A 14,700-nucleotide genomic window follows, 5' to 3' on the forward strand; every position below is an offset into this window, starting at 1 on the left:
GTTTTTCCAAACACTTCCAGAAAACGGTCAGTTGACACCCAGAAACTCCCACTTCCTGTCAATCTCCGTGCGTTCGGCTGTGTGAATGGAAGCGTCGCTAGAACCTGTGCAAAACCACAATGCTCGTTGTACTTGTATGAGCGCATGCGCATTGCGGTGCATACGCATGTGCAGATTAGCCCCGTTCTGCCATAATCGATGCGCTGCGAAAATCCATAGTGAGCGCTCAACTCAGAATGACCCCCATAGTGCAGCTAGAACACTTTTATAATGCATAAAGAGTTATTTGCAGAGGTGTGAGGTGAGTGCAAATTTTGCTTTGCACCCATTTCTGTATGAGCCCCTCCATACTGTATCTTGTATCACAATATAATCTCATACAAGTAGGGCTTATGTTGTAAAGTACAGTAGCATAGGTTGAAAATCTAAAATCTCAAATAACTAACCTGGTATGCCTAGACATCTGCCTCTTGAAGGACCTAACATATAAATCCAAACAGAGTAGTTGGAGAAGAAAAATCCCCCAAACAATTCCACAGTGTAGCCCTCTAACATGCAAAGCTGTCCCTAACCAACATAATGCCCTACGCAAGATTTTGTCTGGTTCCCCCTAGCGCCACCGCTAGTTCCGCCTCTGACCATGCGCCCCTTTTCCAGCACCATCACCCCTCACCCATAGTAGTCCTCATTTTGGTGTTCCTACCCCCATATTTTAAATAGGAACAATGCGCACATTCGGCGCACAGCCCAAAAAGAGGCGTGTTCTTGCTGGAAAGGGGCATGGCCACACAATAGTACCCCCAATTCAAATTACGCCACACAGTAGTGCAACTTTATTCACATTTTATCATGCGATAGAGTCCCTAATTCACGTTACATCACACAGTAGTAGCACTTTACCTTATATACGTTACTCCTCACAGTGGTGCCCTTTATTTACATTACAGCACTCTGAATTGCTCCTTATTCACATTACACCACACCATATTGCTCTTTATTCACAACAGACCACACAGTAGTGCCCTTTCTATACGTTACGCCACACAGTAGAGCACCTTATACACATAATGCCACACATTAGTAGTGCCTTTATACACATAATACCACACAGTAATGCCCCTTACACATATGTATGATACACATCATTAATTCCTTATAAACATAATGCACTTTACACGTTATGCCAACCTTTATTAATGCCCTTATACACATAATGTCCCTTACACATATGCCGCACATTATTAATGCCTTTATACACATAATGACACACTTTGGGTGGTAGTCAATTCTTTTCACCCCCTTCCACACCTGTTCCATTTCTGCTGATGGGCATGGTATAAACATTTCAGCTCGCTACCCTCGGAGTAGCTAGGGCACCCAACCCTTTATGCAGCTAAACCTGATTACTTTGGGTGCGATATGCGTGATAACTCGGATCACTTTAGAAAGGAGATTGGGTGTGATATATCATTTGAATACTGCCCATAATGTCCCTTACACATATGCCGCACATTATTAATGCATTTATACACATGACACACATATTACCTCTTACACATATGCCTAACACTACTGCACAACCAACCCACCCGCGCACAACACTCACATGGTCACTAACACTGTGACCTCTGCCTCTGCTTGAATACAGATGTGTCCACATACATCTTGCCTTAATACGCCATGCAGCAGGAGATGCCTTGAATAAGTCAAGAGGCAGCTCTGCTAACATCGGGTGCCTTAGCATTTCATATGCAGATACAGCCGTAGTCACACACAGAATTTAGGCATGCCACATTTCATTTTAATCAGCAGAAGCTGCTTATGCCTCTTGGTATACCAAATGCCCTAGGCATTTGCCTAGTAAGCCTATGCCTAGATCCGTCTCTGCTAACATGTATACCAATATTAAATCAGTGTGTGATTCCAAATATGTGAAAACAAAATACAATTATATTAATTTGTATGTGTGGGTAGCATGCAAGTGTGCACAGCATTTGCACTACATTCTAAAAGAAGAGAAATATTGTTTGCACTGCTACTAATTCCGCTCCCATCTGTAAATCAGCCAGGCTAGTGTATGTATATTAATAATAAAGATATTTAGTAAAATTAAAGCACAAGATCTGCTGAAACTAAAGCAACATTCATATTTTTTCTTATGCAGAACACAGCTGTCAGTCACACAAATAGTAATTTGAAATCATCTATCACTGCTTCATGGACGGCTCCTGAAGGAGAAGGCCCTGTGCGCTTCCGGTATGTATAGGGAATTTGGAACTGCACCTGAGCTATTGGTCATATTTTCTTTTTCAGAATAAATCTATTGAATGCTGTACGTTTACAAGTGTCGCTTAATACGAAAATTATGTATTTTTACTTTGTTCAATATTCTCACCACTCAATTCCTCTTTTTTGATCTTGCATACTACTTTTTTTTATTACAGGAAAGGATGTTTCATCATGCATTGCAATATTGTTTTGACATAATAAGGAAAGGTGTTTAACTATACATTTATAGCTATGTACAAATAGATGGAGATCAATCTGTGATTAGATTACAGTAATTGCTAAAAGGGCCAGGAGCCTGGCGGAGTCACACAGGTCTTTTGATTAACGATAACCTTAGAACATTTTCAGGAGCAACATATCTATTACGTCATTGGGAACATAATGTTATCATCAGTCTGGTTTGCAGAGGAGTGGTGCTCATTTGTTTGCTAAGTTGTACAAAGTAAATATGACAGGAGGCAAGCCCTAAGGACATATCCTAGACTGCAGAGTATGCAATGTACAATTTAAAGAGTTTGAGGCTGATTTAATGAAGCCTGAAAAGCCCTTCTCACTTCGGGCTGGATGTACTAAAGGGAAAATGCAATAAAATCCCTGTTTTATCGCATTTTCATATGTACTAACCCCTGGTCGCCGCGTTTTCACCCCTGAGGGTATCGCCATCTTTGGATGGCAATACGCCTATGGGCTTCTTATCGCCGGCCGCTGATGGCCCCCCCCTCCCCCCGGCATACCTTCTTCCAGGCAGCCCTGGTTCCGGAAGCTAAACTCCTCCTCCCTCTAGCAACACAGCCGGAGATCCTTCCGGCTGCAGGGAGGAGGAGGCACCCAGGAAAGCCTGCTGCCTGCTTCCTGGCAGGTGAGCAGGTGGAGACCCCAGGGAGGTGACAGAGTCGCTCCACACACCACCTCACAGGTATCGCGGGGGGCCTCCGTCACTGCATTGCGATGTTAATCGCATATGTTAGTACTTATGCAACTGACATCGCTGTGATGGGTGGCGAGGGGCATCGATGTATGTTAATACATCCCGCCCTGAATCCTATACATGAAAGGGATACAGAAGACCAGCCTATTTCTGATTTAACAAGAATTACTTCTGACAGTACCTATGGAGAATAGTCAAGTAAAGCGGTAAAATCTCACTTTAGTTTCATGTTGCCTGGGTGGTAGAATATCGCTCGGCTGTATCAGCAAAACTTGTTTACTTTAAATAAATGGTAGAGATGAGAGACACTTTTGTTATCACCTCTTATTGCAATTTTTAAAGGACCTACTAATTCAACCAGTCTGTCCCATAAATAGTGTGCATACCGATTCCGTATCAAGTAGATTATATATTTAACAATGTCAAAAGCAGGAGATACTGCATAACAGAGTCTCCATATTATGTATATACTGTAGATATTGGAGTAGTGAAACTTCTACATAAATGGGGTCCATAAATAAAACATCCTCGCATATTGATAAATAGGCCTAAAACTAATGGATTAACATAATACAAATGTGTTGGTGGATATAACATTTTAAACGCATCAGAGTTGCAGATAATTGGTCTATAATTATTGTTAGGCTTAGAGTTTGGCTTTGCAATTTTAATTGATGCCTGTAAAACTATGGTGACATTAGAAATAAAGGGTTTGTTTTCAGACCCATTTACATTGGTTGTGGTAGCGTTATCATTTTTAAAGTAAATTCTTTAAATTTATGTCAGTGGGTACGAGGCCAAGTGCCTGGTCATTCCAGTGCTATGGTCAGCCAAAGTGTATCATGACAGCAATCAGATAGGAGTGCTTACTTTTCTATGAAAATTTGGAGAAAATTAAGGTAAAGGTTAGGGTGTTGTTAATTTATTTTTTCAATATATTACCAAGGGTATCCGGACTCCAGGTCGACACCAATTAGGTCGACGCCACTTAGGTCGACACACTTTAGGTCGACACCTGAAATAGATTGACATGGAAAAGGGTCGACATGAGTTTTTCAAAAATGTTCATGTTTTGAAGCTTTTCATACTTTACGATCCACGTGGACTACAATTGGGAACGGTAACCTGTGCCGAGCGCAGCGAGGCACCTTGCCCAAAGCATGACGAGCGCAGCGAGGGGACACGGTGCACTAATTGGGGTTCCCGGGCACATTACGGAGAAAACCACAAAAAACAAAAAACTTATGTCGCCCTTTTTCCGTGTCGCCCTTTTGTCCATGTTGACCTATTCCTGGCGTTGACCTAAGGTGTGTCGACCAATTGGTGTCGACCTAATTAGTGTCAACCCTGAGTCCCAGACCCATTACCAAGCGCCTGGTAAGCACAGGGGATCTATGGTAAGGCCCACATACATCAGCAATACATTTGGGAAATTTTGCAGATGATTGTGTAAATAAATCTGCAATGTATGGGATTTACAGATTACAGATTCCAACGAAAAAGTGATTGGGATTGGTAAATCATGTTGTCTAACATGTTGGACTTCACAGATCAATTGGGGCTGCAGATTGCTCGGGTGTATGTATAGGAGTTTTTAAAATTGACTAAATTATTTTAGGCATGCTTTAATTATTTTAAGATTAGGTCATGCAAGTTTCTATCATGTCATTCTAATTAAAAATAATTGTCTAATGTAAAGTAATGATAAATCCTATCACATTTAAGAATCTGTTGTTTGTAGGAAGGGATTGTTTAATGTTTATTACCATTAAAGGGCCATTACAACTATATAATAGCTTATTGGAATGAGGTGTACAACTTCATCCGCTTTATGCCATTCTCTATAACCCTGCTTCCCCCTTCCACTACACTTAGGTTCTCAAACTCGGTCCTCCGGACACGAAACAGTTCATGTTTTCCAGGTTTCCTCATGGAATTGCAAGTGAAATAATCAGTTCCACCTGTAGATGTAAAATGTGTCAGTGAGTAATGAATACACCTGTGCACCTGTTGGGTGACCTGGAAAACATCAACTGTTTGGGGTCCTGGGGACTAAGTTTAAGAAACACTGTTGTAGAATAACTACAGTATGTCTCTGTCACAATGTTGTAACATAGCTAATGCTGTATAATACGTATTGTGATGCTACATTTGGTGGCACCTTATAAATAAAAATAATACAGAAATCAATAACCTGTATACCACTTTCTCTATTTTCAGAGCAACTGTTTTGAGTAGCTACTCCACCTTCTGGACTGGTGTGCAGAGTGACATTATAGTTGCTGTAAGTAATACATGGTCCAATTGGCATGGCATGTTCTCTCTGAAATTAATTGCATGCATATGGATGTGTTCTGTACTGTGTGAGTCAAAGTTTAATTACAAAATTCTCCTAACAGCTGCTGCAGATGTCCAATACCACATGTGGTTCTCAGAAGTATTGCCTTACTAGTCCAGAGAACTGCAGTCCCAGTGACAACAATTGTCTGTTCATGTCAGCAGCTCCCTCTAGCAATGGTTACGTATTTGAAATGAGCGGCACAACATCAGGTTATGTGGCCATTGGTTTCTCGAATGATACAAAAATGGTAAGATAAATGTCTCATCTAATTTTGTTAATAAACTACAATGACAAATATCTTTTGATTTTAAAATTGGGACTTTTAAATAAGTTACAATCTATTTAGTAAATGTATTTCAAATCATATAGACCTACAGTCAGGGCCGGATTAAGGCTTGTAGGGGCCCTAGGCAACGGAGGTTGTGGGGGTCCCCACCTCTAAGATTGCCCCCTGCATGCGCACACATACACACATGCGCACACAAATGCACACACACACCACACAACATGCATACGAGCACACTGAGTCACGTACAGAGGACAGCGCGCCTCAGCAGCCAGCATCACAGTCACTGTCTCGCAGGATTTCCCTATCCCGCGACACTGACTCTGCATGGAGGAGCTCCTTGGCATCCACGGTTATTAAACAGCTGAGCCACGGGGGGAAACTCCTGCCCTCCTCCAATTCAAAATGCAGTATGTGGGGGTCCCTAATGTGTAGGGGCACCGGGACGGTTGCCCCTGTCACCCCTCCCTTAATCTAGTCATGCCTACAGTATTGTCTTAATAGCCTTTTTTTCTGTCTTGTAATTTGTGCACATTCTTGTGGCATGATTCAATAGAAACAAAATCGGGGACAATGTCGATTTGGATGTAGATGCATTTGTTTGACACAACTTTTTTTGTACTGCATACTGTATGTACATAAAACATTCTTACACATGTACAGTATGCCTGTGTAGATTTACTGTAGATGCATTTTGTGGTTTCTCCTGTATCTACACTAGGTGGTATGGATGATGTACAGTACAATAATGATTCCCTTTCAGATCATATTAAAAATGCAGGTGGTGTATTACTTGTGGGTGCTTAACTCCTGCTGCAAAATACTCAGTGATGATGATCGTCACCCATTTCTGATTTGCTTAATCCCTTACACTGATAGTATTACTCTTTGGCATATCTATAATGGATGTAGGGTGTGCGGAGCACAGTGGCCCTGGGCCCACACCGCACACCCAGTACCCATATAATTATATCTACTTCTTTGGAGTCCCACGTTGGATGGGGGTGTTCTTCAGGTTGCCGGCGGTCGGGGTCCCGGTGACCAGCATACCGTCGCCGTAATCCCGACCGCCGGCATACCAACATCTTTTTTCCCTCTTGGGGGTCCACGACCCCCATGGAGGGAGAATAGATAGCGTGGCGCACGTAGCGTGCCACCGTGCCCGCAACGTGGTGAGTGCAGGGAGCCCGCAAGGGGCTCATTTGCACTCGCCCAGCTGTCGGTATGCTGGCGGTCAGGATTCCGGCACCGGTATGCTGGTTGCCGGGACCCCGACCGCTGGCAAACCATACTACACCCTTGGCTGTTGCTGCAGGAATAAATCACCAGGAAAATGGTGTTGTGGCCATCTTCCCAGAGGTTTGCGCAATAGAGAGGTCTGAGGGAGCGTAGTGCATCATGCAGCCAGAGTCTGCTGCATTGCCAGAGAAGAGGGGTCCTGTACTGAACCTGCACATGGGCCCCTGTCCTCTCTTTATATATGTATGTATTAGTTTAATAAAATGATTTAACATCATGCCTTTAAGCAAAATTGTAACAAAGTACTGTACAGCTTACCAGTTATAACATAGTAACATAGTTAATGAGGTTGAAAAGAGGCAAAATGCCCATCGGGTTCAACCTGTATTCTGTATTAAGCCGAGTTTATTATAATGTCCCTGCTGAAATAACGTTTTATGTCTAGTTAACCACTGTAAATCATGTGCCTCCCAGATTATCAATGTTAATATTTTAAATGCTATAACCTTGGATATCTTTTTCAGTCAGAAATTTATCCAATCCGTTTTTAAATGCATTTACAGAGTCCGCCGTTACCACCTTCTCTGGCAGGGAATTCCAAATCCTTATTGCCCTAACAGTGAAGAACCCTTTCCTACATTGCGTACAGAATTTTCTCTCCTCTAGCCTCAGCGAGTGACGTTGTGTCCTATACAGAGTTCTTTTAATAAACAATTCCTCTGATAACTCTTTGGAATGACCCTTTACATATTTGAAGATATTAATAATGTCTCCTTTTAGACGCCTCTTTTCCAGTATATACATATTCAACCTAGTAAGCCTTTCCTCATACTCCAGTCCCTCTAGCCCTTTAATCAATTTAGTAGCAAGCCTTTGAACCCTTTCGAGTTCACAGATATCTTATTTATAATGTGGTGCCAAATATTGAACACAATATTCCAGGTGCGGACGTACCAATGATTTGTACAGCAGCAGGATTACACTCTCATCCCTTGTCTCAATTCCCCATTTTATGCACGCTAGCACCTTACTTGCCTTATTTGCTGCACTTTGACATTGTATATGGTTATTAAGCCTATTTGTTATGTTCAACGTACTCGGAACCCGAGAGACAGGGTGGCAACAGAGGAGCTCCGAGTATAGAAACGTGATGCTGCAGTTTGAGCTGAGATTTGCAGAAACCCCTAAAGGGAAACCCTGACTCCGTTGTCCCTCCCTAGTGGTCGGTCAATGCCTGCGAGACTATGGTTTCTTGGGCAGCCGTGTCTGAACGGGCGGATTAAGTCTGCCCGAACTCCGATGCCCCCCGGGTTTTAGTTGGTGACAAGGCGTTAACCGAGATAGAGAGAGAACGAGGGGAAAACTAAGACAGATACAAAAGAGAAAGGAAAAACTACTGAAAACAAAATAACTAATTTATGTGCGGCGCGGCCGTCAGGAAAAAACAGCAAACAAAAGTAACGCTGCCCAAGTGCCATACACGAACCCGTCGTAGTACGGCAAGGACTACAGTAGTGGAACCTCCGCAGAAAACACAATGACAAGAAAATAAAGAGAATACAGCTTTCGCCGTACGGTGCGGCAGAGCCACTACTCATGACACAGGGAAGGTGAACACAGGGAGCAACCAGGACCCAAGAAGCTCAAGGTTCAGGATTCCCTGACTGGAAGGCAGAAACAGATCCCCAAGTCCGGATTCTGGAAAACTGGACACAGGATGCTGCAACGTAGTAGCTGAAAGCAGGAACACTCCAGAGGCAGGTACAGGCTCCACAGGAAGCTATCACCAGCGGGGCTGTCCTAATCTGGCTCACATAAAAAAACCTGCAGCCCAATCAGCAGGCAGCCCAGCCCCCAGATCCTGATTAATCCAGCTGTTAGCTGGCGCGCAGTGTCCCGGCTGCTTAGTAACAGCCGGGACTGCAGTGCTGGGTGGCCGCCTGGCATCTCCGGTTGCTAGGCAACCGGCCGGGGGCAGGGAGGCAGCGGGGGAAGTGACGAGACGGCCCCGCTGCCTAGCAATGGCCAGGTGCTGGCGCAACCCGCCGCCGCTAACACTATTATCAATGAGTACCCCCAAATCTTTTTCCAATAGCAATACCCCTAGATTTTTCCCAATTTAATATGTAGGTTGCAAGTTTGTTTTTAGTCCCGAAATGCATAACTTTGCATTTTTCTATATTGAACCTCATTCTCCATTTAGACGCCCAGATTTCAAGTTTAGATAAGTCATTCTGTAGAGACTCCACGTCTATTTCCGAATTAATTACCCTACACAGTTTAGTATCATCTGCAAAGATTGACACTGTGCTTTCCAGGCCTATTTCTAGGTCATTGATTAAGATGTTGAATAGTAGTGACCTGAGTACAAACCCTTGTGGTATTCTGCTGACTACTTGTGCCCAGCTGGAAAACATCCCATTGACCACTACTTGCTGTACCCTGTTATCCAGCCAGTTACTTATCCATGTACAAATAGTTTTTCCTAGGCCAAGCTCCTTTAATTTGATGATCAGTCTCCTGTGAGGCACTGTATCGAAGGCTTTTGCAAAATCTAAGTAGACCACATCTACTGCTTTTCCTTGGTGGAGATTGTCGCTCACTTCCTCATAGAAGCTAACTAAGTTAGTTTGACAAGATCTGTCCCTCACAAACCCATGCTGATTCTTGCTAATAATCTTAGCGGTCTGCAGATACTCCTGTATACTATCCCTTAAAATTCCTTCCAATATTTTCCCCAATATAGATGTCAAACTAACTGGTCTGTAGTTACCCAGATGATTTGTAGATCCCTTTTTAAATAATGGCACTACCCCAGCTATATGCCAACCCATCGGTACCATGCCTGATCTAATTGAACTGTTGAAAATCAAGTACAGGGATCTTGCCAGTTGTGACCTAAGCTCCATAAGAACCCTCGGGTGAAGTCCATCTGGGCCAGGTGATTTATTAATATTAATTTTGCTTAGTCTCTCCCAGACTATTTCTTCACTTAAACAAGAATCTAGACACGAAACATTGCTGTCACTATCGTTATGCACTACTCCCACCGTCAGTTCTTCTCTGGTAAACACTGATGAAAAAAATGTGTTCAGTATTTCAGCATTTATTTCGTCATCATTTATCAATACTCCAAATTCATCTTTTATTGGTACTACATTCTCCTTTTTTAACCTTTTACTGTTTATTTATTTAGAAAACTTTTTAGGATTGGTTTTGCTCTTCATAGCGATTTGCTTTTCGTTTTCAATTTTAGCTGCTTTTTTTCAACTTTTATGGTATCTTTTATTGACAAGTACAGTTTTCACAGTTATTTTATAGACACCATGTCAACACTCTTTTTACCGTGACCATAAATACTAACCCAAATCCCTACAGTATGTCGACATTTTGCAGGTGTCAATATTTTAACAAAGTCAACATTATGGTGCTGACCTTTTGACGGTCAACATTGCAATTTGCCAATATGAGGACTCCATACCCAGTTTACCTTTTGTAAAATTTTCATGACAAATATATTTGTGTCATATAATTATGAAAGCATATTAAATCTCATCCCATTGTATCTTCCAGGGAAATGATGATGTTTATATTTGTACCCGTTCTTTTGGAAATATTATTGTACAACGGGCATATACCACTGGAGAAGTGGCTCCTGTTATTACCAACTCTGTAAGTACTGCAGCACTTCTTCTGTGCATTTTATTTAATGTCATTCCACACACTAAATTATGTTCTTCTTCCTACTGTATAGCATTAAACATCATAACTGCTGATGGATACTCTGTGCATTTATTAAACCCTTAACACTTAACTCTAAAATAAAGACTCGATGACTTAGATTTGGAAGAAATTGTTAGCTTATTTATTCAATAACTTATAACTAAAATGTCTGTAGAAAGATTAAATAGTAGTGGCTAAGAAAGAACGGCTAACTTCTACCCCCAACCCGTACAACTGTACCAACTTAAAAACTCAGCCTAAAACAACAAACAGTATCCACTTATACCTTGACTACCCACCCGTCAGGGTGGTGTCGCTGTCCCCGACCGGGGAATCCAGCTGATGCCTATAGTCAACAAAGGTGAGCGCACCAACCAAACCTGAAATAATCATTAAAACATCTAGATCAGACCTAAAAACAATGAACCTGCCGTTCTTTCCCGCCAATCAGCCAACGCAACGATCCACCCCCAACTACCACAAAAAAGGGGAGGGAGGGCGGGAAGCACCAGAAAAAGAGGAAGCTCCTCCTCTTCCCAAGCAACATCAACCAGCTAGATCCTGCCAACCTGTATCTCTATTGGACGTCTAACCACATGTCCCCAGAGAATCATCCCCAGCCTATGAATGTTTAACCCTCGCCATTCCTATTTTAGTCATTCCGTTCTTCTTCTATTAATTAGCACGGCTTCCAATAGACTGACCAAGTTAACGTCTAATTAATTGTTAGGGGCTCGCCTATAAGATCTATTTAATATACCTTTTTATCCCTCACTAATCTGTTTCAAAATAGCTGTATCATTCCCATGCTACTCTTATAACCTTATCATACTTGTAGTTAAGGTTCAACATACAGTATGAGCATAAGACAATTTCCCGAGCACTGATACTGAAGAACCTGTAGACGTGGGTGGGGGCAATATGAAAGGGCTGCAATACACCAAGATACTCTCTTGCCATAATGTGGGGTACATTTTTCATTTAGCGGTTATTTGCTCAGGATTAAAGCTGCTGTATACCGATTCTGTCCTCCAAATCACTGCATTTATTTATATCAATCTGTTTAAAATACAAATTAGCTGTGATGTGCAGGGGTTTTGAAACCTGTAAATTGCATGCGGTATTACATTAATTGAAGGCCATAACCGCCCCCCCCCCTTCCCCCCCCCCAAAAAAAAAAAAAAACAACAACCCTTCATTAATAGGCCTCTAAGTAGACATTGGGGCACACTTGGGGATGAGCAGCCCAATGACAATTGGCATTGTACCCCTCCTGCTAGCTATGGCAGGTGGAAAAAGTTGATTGTCACTTTGTGTTTTAAAAACAGTGACCCCATAGTGTTATATTAATATATAATTTTGCCCCCATACTACTGTATTCTTAACATTTGATTGCGCGCCATAGTACATTAATATAAAATTGTGCCCCTATATTATAATTCATACATAATCATAATTTGGTCAAGTTTGTTGTAGTAATTTCCCCCTCACCTGAATTGTCCATAGAGTAACAAGTACTTGTCAACAATCTTCCCCTTTGCTCAGTGCAATACCCCGTCAGTTTGAATTTTTGTATTGGAAAATAGATTTGTAGTTTGAATCTAGTATGTAGTAAAAATGTTTGTAAACCTACAGTACCTTTAGCTCAAGTAATGGATACAGACATTTCAGGTACAGTCTTTCTTATGGGAATCCCAACTGTCGGTATCCCAACAGTAAGTATGCCGGGGAGATTAGGGATAGGCTGCGCGAGGGTGGGGGGGGGGGGGGTGGGGTTAGGCTGCAAGGAGGGAGGGTTAGCATTGTATACTACAAAGGGGGATTAGGGTTAGGCACTAAGGGGGTAGGGTTATAGGCCCTACACACCTGCCGAGGTGCCCTGTGGCCGATACGGCCGATGGATGACCCGGCGGTGGGGGTGGGGTGATGGGGGGGAATGAAGTTTCTTCACTACCTGACGTCACCAGGCCCCATAGCCCTGCATGCTAATATGGATGATATTGTCCATACTGGCTTGCAGGCATAAACGAGCAGGCACCAATGATGAACGAGCGCGGGGCTGGGCATAGTTAATCGTTGGTGCCTACACACTGAAAGATATGAACAATTACTGAACAAGATTGTTCATATCGGCCCCACAATCAACAAAGTGTGTAGTGCCCATTAGGGTTAGGCTGTGGGGGGAAGGGTTCGGCACTAAGTGGGGAGGGTTAGGGTTAGGCTGCGGTGGGGGGTGTTAGGCTGTGGGTATGGAGGGTTAGGGAGGGGGAGGGTTACAATACTGCAGGTGTTGTGATTCTGCGCATCAGGATGCACTGTTGGTCTTCTGACCGCCGGCATTCCAAGTGTTGGGATCCCGATAGAATACAGTTTCTTGCCCCTTGCATTTTTGAGCTCCCTGCTTATCTACCCATTCTTCTGTTTTACATCCAGATCACTTCCCTGTTGGTGATTCAGCTGTGCAGCCTGTGTAGACATAGCAGACTTTCTAGATATGAATTATTGTAGGAGAGCTGAGAAGTCATTGCGCCCCTGAATAAGAAAGCCTTGTTATATGTATTAAGCCACTATTTCTATTGTCTGTGAAATAGTTTTCCAACAGATGTGTAACTTCATTTTTATTTTTGTAGAGCACTGCAGGCTCTATAGTAACATCTTACATAAATGGGGTGTTGAAATGTTCTTTCATCACGCAAAACGATATCGTTCTACCTTCCCAACAAAGATCCAGTGCCACATCCAGCTACTATGTATTTCTGGTCAGTGGCCAAGCTCTGGCAAATGGTGAGTGATGACATAGAGATGAGAAGTTATTCTGCTCACACAATTAAAGATTTTCGCTGGTCAGCTTGATTTGACTAAATACATTGACCACTATGCCATGTTTAGTCCCTCAAAGTGATCACCATACTCCTTCAAATTCTATTCCTTCTCCTAGTCTCTTCCTGTCTGGTGTTGGATCATTTGACACATTTTTAGGATAATCTTTATCAAATCAAAGTAGTGTGACCTGGTTGCTAGGCATCTGATCTGGATTTGGATCAGATTTAGGTCCGTGCAATTTAGCTGTGTTTGTTTTGTGCCAGCAATATAATATTGCTCATTGATTTATCGTGTTGCATTACAACAACTAATCAGATTCTACAGTAGCTGTAAGTTTTGTAGCCTACTGTAGGTTAGAAAATGACAGCAACCATCTGACAGTATTCCCGTGCATAACAACTGGTCACCTGTATGTGGAATAGATGACAGGATCACATGACATTATACTTTCTTCTCAATAGCTCTTGGCTCAGCTGTGTTTCCACCTGAATCTCTTGACAGTAAAGGGGGAGGTCCACAAGGGGTCATCTCAGGAAACCCCTGTGGTCTGTTGCTATAATCTGATGGGCCTACAGACAGATGGGTTTCTATGAGCAACTTCTCCACTAGTCCACTTCTCCACTCTTTTAACTGCTTGATAATTCAACCCAACAGTCTGTAACATGGCAGCAAGGAGCTGATTGGCTGGTACTTCATCTCTCTCCCCTTTATTACTCTCCAAGGCTTAGTACATCTGCCCCAAAATACCAACCAATCAGCTCCTATCTGTCATTTTTTTCAAACACAGCTAGTAAAACAACAATTAGAAGCAGATTGGTTGGTACTTTATCTCTATCCAAGCTTTGATAAATCTCCTCCCAAGTTTTTAAAACACTGAAAGAGACAGTCTTAAGAAGGTGCTTAACCAGAACTGTGTGGGCCCCACAGTAACATATTGAAGGGGCCCCTCCCTCAGTGCTTCGTTAGAGACACCTCACTGCAGCAGTAATTAATGTTATGCCCCATAACAGTGTCCTAGTTCATTTTCTAAACCATAGTAGTTGCCTAGTTAATATTATGCACCATAGTAGT

General features: G+C 42.5%; 1 protein-coding gene across 3 annotated transcripts in view; it reads left to right on the forward strand.

The window, feature by feature from the left end:
• LOC134956875 (putative ferric-chelate reductase 1) overlaps positions 1 to 14,700 on the forward strand; it is a 234,925-nt gene that overhangs the window by 139,929 nt on the left and 80,296 nt on the right. For all 3 annotated transcript variants that reach the window (XM_063938760.1, XM_063938759.1, XM_063938761.1), the window contains exons 4-8: positions 2,165 to 2,256; positions 5,438 to 5,501; positions 5,617 to 5,805; positions 10,657 to 10,755; positions 13,437 to 13,590. In XM_063938760.1, coding sequence (XP_063794830.1) covers positions 2,165 to 2,256; positions 5,438 to 5,501; positions 5,617 to 5,805; positions 10,657 to 10,755; positions 13,437 to 13,590 — 598 coding nt within the window. The remainder of the gene's footprint in view (positions 1 to 2,164; positions 2,257 to 5,437; positions 5,502 to 5,616; positions 5,806 to 10,656; positions 10,756 to 13,436; positions 13,591 to 14,700) is intronic.

This window comes from Pseudophryne corroboree, chromosome 9 (genome assembly GCF_028390025.1).
Source record: "Pseudophryne corroboree isolate aPseCor3 chromosome 9, aPseCor3.hap2, whole genome shotgun sequence".
Classification (NCBI taxonomy): domain Eukaryota; kingdom Metazoa; phylum Chordata; class Amphibia; order Anura; family Myobatrachidae; genus Pseudophryne; species Pseudophryne corroboree.